General features: G+C 58.4%; 1 protein-coding gene across 1 annotated transcript; it reads right to left on the bottom strand.

The window, feature by feature from the left end:
• Positions 1-174: 174 nt before the first annotated feature.
• On the bottom strand, positions 175-6,015 carry SELENBP1 (selenium binding protein 1). The gene is made up of 11 exons (XM_010141139.1): positions 5,970-6,015; positions 5,752-5,864; positions 5,002-5,187; positions 3,802-3,922; positions 2,792-2,974; positions 2,542-2,720; positions 2,031-2,109; positions 1,414-1,535; positions 1,171-1,263; positions 788-906; positions 175-337 (listed from the first exon to the last, which is right to left on the bottom strand). Exons 1-11 carry the CDS (start codon positions 5,974-5,976, stop codon positions 175-177), a joined length of 1,365 nt encoding a protein of 454 aa, XP_010139441.1. The 5' UTR covers positions 5,977-6,015.
• Between the last annotated feature and the right edge of the window lie 562 nt (positions 6,016-6,577).

Genomic DNA, 6,577 nt, shown 5'->3' with positions numbered 1-6,577 from the left:
GGACAGGCCACTCCTGCTCGGGACCAAGCCCAGGGCATGAGCGTCCTTACAGAGTTACTCAGGAACAGCAGTCGGACACGGACCCGACCCACCCGGACAAGGGACACGGAGGGTGGAGAGAGGAAGGCAGAGGGAAGGCGACCACAGGAAACCCCCCGAAGCAACCAGCAGTGGCTACACCCAGATGTCGGAGGTGCAGTCACCCCCCGGGTAACGCATCTCGTGAGCCAGGACGGGCCCGTCGGGCTCCTTCCCAAAATCCACCAGGAAGTCGGTGTTGACCTTCAGCCCACCTCTTTCGGTGTCCACGTCGATCTGCAGCATGACTGAGCCCTCCCTGGAAAGGGGACGAGAGAACGCCCTTGGCAGAGGGGTCAAGCTGGTGGCGCTTCTCTGCTTGAGCGGGACTTGTCTTTGTTCCAGATAAAATGGGACGAATCCCAGATGGAAGCTGGGCCTGAGCAGCTCTCCGAGATGAGTGCCACCACCTCGGTGACCGGCACTGAACGAGTGGAAGTTACCAGCGGCTGCTGGTTCTCGAGGAGCAGATGAGCCACACCGTGCCCTGCTGTGGCCACCCGCTAACTCCAAGCCCAGAGGGTCCCGCCGTGGCTCTCCAGGGCAGCCTGGGTACCCGGGGCTCCAGGAGGCCAGGCCGTGAGCACTGGTTTTCTCCCAGTCTCAACTAGTTCCCAATAAATGACGATTTCGGCAAACGGTGGGTGCAGCCCCAGCCCTGTGAAACCCTGCGCGTGGGCCTCCCCCTCGTTCAGCCCCCTGCTCTTACCTGAGGAGATCGGGGTAGAACTGCTTGTCCCATCCGCTGTAGAGCGAGGTGGTGATGTACAGCCTCCTCCCATCCAAGCTAAGCTGAAGCATCTGAGGTCCACCTGGCACCTTCTTCCCCTGAAATCACCACGGAGAACATGGTGCTCAAGACAAGCTGCCACTGAGGTTGAAGAAACGCAACAGCATGGAGAAAAAAAAAGAGGTGCTGAAAGAAATCAAACCGGGGCTGATAGAAACCAAATGAGGGGCTGGAAGAGGACAAAGCCCCCCGCTGGGGGGAAGAGAACAAAGCAGGGGCTGCCCACCAGAGCGCGGCGCAGGGGGTTCAGCACGGACGATGGTGAGCAGAGCACCGATGACGTGCCTGCTGGCAGAACTTACCTTGATCACAAAGGGCTCTGGCTGACTCTGCAACTCCTTGTCTTCCACGACAGTCACATGTCCACCCTTGGCGATGCTGCCCCCCACAAACACCTAATGGGGGAGAGGAGAACCGGCGTCAGAGGAGCATGACAGCACAGGGACGGTTCTCCAGCAGAAGCACGAGGTCATTTTCTCCTTTCAAAGCGGTGAGGACGAGCCCTGTCCTGCTCTGGTATGTCCCGGCTCCCGCCACCGCCTCACCTGCCCCACCAGCCGGGGCTTGCGCGGGTCCGAGATGTCGTACTGGCGGACGTCCCCGTGCAGCCAGTTGCTGAAGTACAGGAACCGGTCGTCCAGCGAGATGAGGATGTCGGTGATAAGACCTTCAAGAAAACAGTCAGTAGGAAATCAGGAAACAGAGAGGACCAGCGACAAGCAAGAGCACAAGTCTCCTGCCCCCCAAACCCCGTCAGGGCAGGCTCAGGGAAGCAGGTTAAGGAATGGGTGGAGCAAACCCATCACCCTCAGAAAGCTGATGCCCGCTCACAGGAGGATCAGGCTCTGCCAGCGTTGCCAGGCCCGTCCTGACCACGCTGACAGACCCCCAGTGTTTTTCTTGCGAAAGTGACCTCAAGCGCGTAGCGGCGTGGGAGCAGAGCTCCAGCACCTCCCGCCTGGGGACTTGTGGGCAAGAGTAATGTGGTGACATCACGAGAACCCAAACGGAACTGCCCTGTATGAGGGAAGCGTTGGCCGCTTCGGGATAAGACTTTGCAGAGCTGTGCTGTACTGGGGGGCGGAGGAGGGTGAAACCCCGAGGAGGGCAACACCCTGAGGAGGGTGACACCCTGTTCCTTCCCACAGCTGCTCACTCTGACCTGGCATGTCCGGGAGGAGCCATCCTTGCACCTTCTTGCTGGGTACCTCGATCACCTTCTCAGCTGCCCAGTCCCCTTTCTGCAGAGAGCACAGGAGAGAGCCCAGCGTTACCGCAGCCCCAGCGGGGCAGAGCGGGGAGAAGCAGTCAGTGCTGTTCATCTGACAGTGCCCTGCAGCGGGGATGCCCACAGTGCCGCTGCCATGGCCAACCCCAGCCCACCTCAGACCCTGCCCATCTCCTACAGCTGGGGGTCCTGGGTCCCGCTCGCCCTCGTAACCGGCAGTAGCTCTCCTCTTGTCTGGGACCCCTCCTCTCCCTTCAGCCCTTCCCTGTGCTCGCCAGCACCACCCGGGCAGCGGGTCTGCCCTCTGCCACACTCCTACAGCCTACAGTGAGGCTGGAATTAGCACCCGTGGGAGGTGTTTTGTCTAAATTCTGCTCCTTCCTGAGCGAAGAGTGGATTTCTGAACCGGCTGGGTTGAGCTCCTGTGCTGGCCGTCGGGCCTCACCTGGGTCCTGTAGAACCGATGCACCGTGCTGCTCAGGGCACAGCCCACGAACCCCTCTGCAGCGTCCGGGTTGTGGAGGAACCGGACCTCCAGCGGGATGGAGCCCTGCCCCAGGTCGATGGCCTGCACATAGCTGTGCGTGATCCAGTCCCACACGTTCAGGTGGCGGCCGTAATGCCCTGGAAAACAGGCAGAGTCTTGTTTTAACAGAGACGCACTTTGGCTTCGGACAGTCCAGACCCCTCCTCACCTTTCTCGACGTCAGCCGGGTCAAAGCCGTCTGCCAGGACCTTGGGGACGCCCCACTCCGTGCTCACCAGCACGCTGTGCCGTGGCTGGTACCAGAAGTCGTAGCCCAAGGGCGGAACCTTCGGCCCGTTCTCCCAGTTCCCCTTCACCTCAAAGGTCTCTCCGTCCAGCAGAATAAAGCCTCCTGGTGTAAAAATCGCAGGAAATTGTTTGAAGGTGTTCACAGACTCAGCTTTAAATGAGAGAAATGATCTGGGAACATTTAAACTCTCTGTAAAATGCAGCTCTATGCTTAAGAAAAAAACTGTGGTGGTTTGTTTTGCTTTTGTGGCTAAAGCAAATGAGAGCTGGGTTTTTAAAGAACCTTATCACAGCGTAAGGAATTTTTTAAGGGTCACTTTGCTCCCTTTCTCTCTGAGTCACCCCAGTAAATCCCTCGGCCCTCCTAGAGCACATTCCAATGAAGGGATGGCTTAGAGGAGACCCTGGAGAAGTCACCCCGGGTTTTCTCTGCTCGCCAGCAGCACGCTTGAGTTACGGACGTAACACGCATCTGTTTGAGGACGCGTTTGCCCATGAGCCAGAAGAGAAACCCCCCACCAGAAGGAGCGGGATTGACTGCTCCCCACCTGCAGCGGGTCTCCTCTGCCAGCCCGCGCTTCTCTGGAGGTGACACTGCTTCACCTCTGAACTGGATTTCACCGCAGGATTTAACCACAGGAATCCCCCAAAGCTTTAAGGAGGAGACGCGGTGCAGGGCAGCTGGGAAGGCTCAGTGTCCATGAGACAACGAGACAAGGAGGATGCAGGTTGGCAACAACCTCTGAGCTGACACAGCTGACACAGCAATTCTCCCTCGCTACGTGCCGGAGGGACCCACGGGGAGTGTGGACGGGTTTCCCCCGCGCCCGATAACCATCGGCCCCAGTCCTTAGAGCGGAAGACAGACACGGCAGCTCAACTCCTGGACAGGCCCACAAGTACTCTTCCAGGGGCCCAGGGGCTTTGTACCTTTTCCATTGCCAGAAGGGTCTCCCATGCAGCTGATCAAGATGTCCCCGGTGCCCAGGCAGTGCGAGGTGTGGGGATAAGCCACGTTTCCCTTCGAGAACAATTCCACAGGCTCCACGATCTGCAACAAGGACACGCACAGTCACAGCCACCATTTCTTTTGCTCTTTTGGTTTTTCTGCCCTGCCCAGTTCCATGGCTCCAGCCACGACGTTTAGTGGCTCTTCTGGGATGTACCAGCAAGAGCCGACTGGTTAGAAACAGCCTCGTCCCTGTGCCAGCAAAACCCCGACATCTGTGTTTGCTTTAACGGGTGCAGCAGCGGCGCCGCTTGCGCAATACGCAGAGGCCAGCTCCCGTTTGGGGGAAAGCGCCACCTCTGAGGTCTGCCCGCGCCTCAGCTGGACCCACACGAAGAGCCCTTTGGGGGGTTACTCCGCTCTGTTCCGAGCTCACGGCTGGTAAGGTTCTGCGGAACGCACACCTGGGAGATCTGACTGGGAGCGTCTGCAGGCAGGTGGCTGGGACAAAGACCACTTCAGAGTTTCCACCACCCCACGAGACTCCACCCGCCTGCACAACACGGGTTTGATGACCTGGAGGCGTCTCTGCCAGACCCGGAACTCGGGACGGCACGGCAGGATGCCGCAGGACCCCCGTGGGGTTCACCTGCCCTAATCCCCTTTGGTTCAGTCAAGGAAACGACACAAACGCTCGTCAGACGCGATTCCTTCACCCCAAACCAGTGTTCTGAACTGGGGCAGACCACTCCGACCGCAGCCACCTCTGGGGTTTTTCCGTGGACTGTAAAGAGTCTGAACAGCTCGACATGGCCAAGTGTCCGTCTGTCTGAACTGGACCCACGCCTGTAGCTGTGCCTCTGCCAAAGGAACTCTGTGGCAGTGGAATGTTATTGGAGGAAAATTTAAATTGTTTCCACGCACAAGAGATTTTGAAAAATATTAATTTCCCCATATTAAGGCACTTTCTTATTTTTTTCATTTAAAAAATCTCCATATTTCGTGTTTAGGACCCCAGGATTACAAACCAAGGGGAACTGCAGGAGGGTCAAACTGCCCCCAGTTCCTCGACACAAGTTTCTGGAACCGTTCTGGCTCTCCCAGCCTAGCCTGAAGCTGGGATCCATAAAGTCACTGTCTCTTGGGCACAGTGTAAGAAATAACGCCCCCCCCCCACAAACCTTATGGATGCTGGGAGCTCGCGGGTTTGTCCCCACGTCCACCACGTAAACCCGAGAAGAGATGAGGCTGGGCAGGATCAGGCGGTTCCTGCTCTTGGTGGCGTCCCCGAAGCAGCTGCTGCAGGCGTTCCAGCCCGAGTGGTGCAGCTCGTCGCCCACGTTGGGCATGGGCAGCCGGTGGATGACCTGCGGAGGCAGAGACGGGCTGGGCAGTCGGGGGGACAGTTCTGCCCCTCCACGGCGAAGCGTGAACTAACAAGGGGCAGAAGGAAACTGCTGTTGGTTTCTGGGGAAGCAGGTTTCTCAGCTACGCAGAGCCGGGGCTGTAAAGGGGTGAAGAAGGTTGGGCATCGCCGTGGCTGAATGTTGTGTGCTCTTAGGTCAATCCACAGCTTTAACAGACTCTAATTAAGGAGCAGGCACTAATAGTATGGAAAAACCAGCTGAGACCCATCGCTTGTCCCGGTGCTGAGAGACCCTGGCTTCAGGAGATCCAGCCCCTTAAGCTGGGCTGACTGGGGTACCCTGGCTCGGCTCCCCTCGTGCTGCTGATCCTCACCATGAACTACTCGGCACGAAATCGCTCAGGAGTGTCTCTAGACTAAGAAAAAAACATGAGATTTGAGTGAGCTGGAAGGAAAAGCAGCAGAGGGTTTGCCTGGTTCTCCATGCCAATATCTCCCTGAGAACGATTACGTGACCCCAAACATCCCCCCGGGACAGGGAGCACGGGAACACCGCTGGCTCTACCTGACAGTAGTGCGGAGACGCGGGGTCCACGTCCACCGTGGCCAGGTAGTCGGGCTTCTCCACCCCGGTGTTCCTGTAGATGCAGGGCAGGTATATGATCTCCTCCCGGGGACCTGCGGAGGCAGGAGCTGTTTCACGCGTCGACAGAAATCGCTCACAGGCAGAGGCACCGCGCTCAGCGCGGTCCCGTCAGCGATGGCCTGCAGCGCGGTACTTGCCTTTCATGGCGTCCAGAGGAGTTGCGTATCCGGGACCACAGGAGCCACATTTTGCTGCTTGGAGGAAAAAAAAAAGAAATTCTTTTAATCTCCAATTTATTTGGCAGCCTGCCTCTGCGAGGCCGCTGGCTCTGCACTCAGAGACAAGTCTTAGCTCTAACGGTGCCAACCGCCGGGACACGCTGAGGTCACCGGAGCTTCTGGAAAGGCCGGCAGTAGGGCAGGCCGTGCTCCGGAGGGCTGGGAAGTCGGCTGGGCTTTAGGAAAATGGTGTTACGTGTTTTACAGAGAGCTGCTGCGCGGCTGCTAGAGCACAGGGCTGCTCAACACGGCGTGGGAAGCCGCCGCTGCGTTTCCAGAGGGGACGGGGACACCGTCGGCCGTTCAGAACGCAGCGGTACGAAGCGCTGGGCAGCAGGACACCGGCAGCTCTTCCCCCTGCACTGTGAAACGCTGCTGGCAGAAGCACGAGCGCGGCTCAGTCGCCTCCCTCCCTGCCTCGAGAGTCCGGTACAGACCCTGGGAAACCAGCTCATTATTTGCCATTCTCTGGTATTGGAAAGAGACATTTAGAGCACGCGAGCCACGGCAGCGGCAGGGCCGGCTCC

The sequence above is a fragment of the Buceros rhinoceros genome, unplaced genomic scaffold (assembly GCF_000710305.1).
Source record: "Buceros rhinoceros silvestris isolate BGI_N320 unplaced genomic scaffold, ASM71030v1 scaffold21108, whole genome shotgun sequence".
In the NCBI taxonomy this organism is placed as follows: domain Eukaryota; kingdom Metazoa; phylum Chordata; class Aves; order Bucerotiformes; family Bucerotidae; genus Buceros; species Buceros rhinoceros.
Note: the sequence above shows the minus strand (reverse complement) of the source record. Positions and strands in the feature narration are given on the sequence as shown.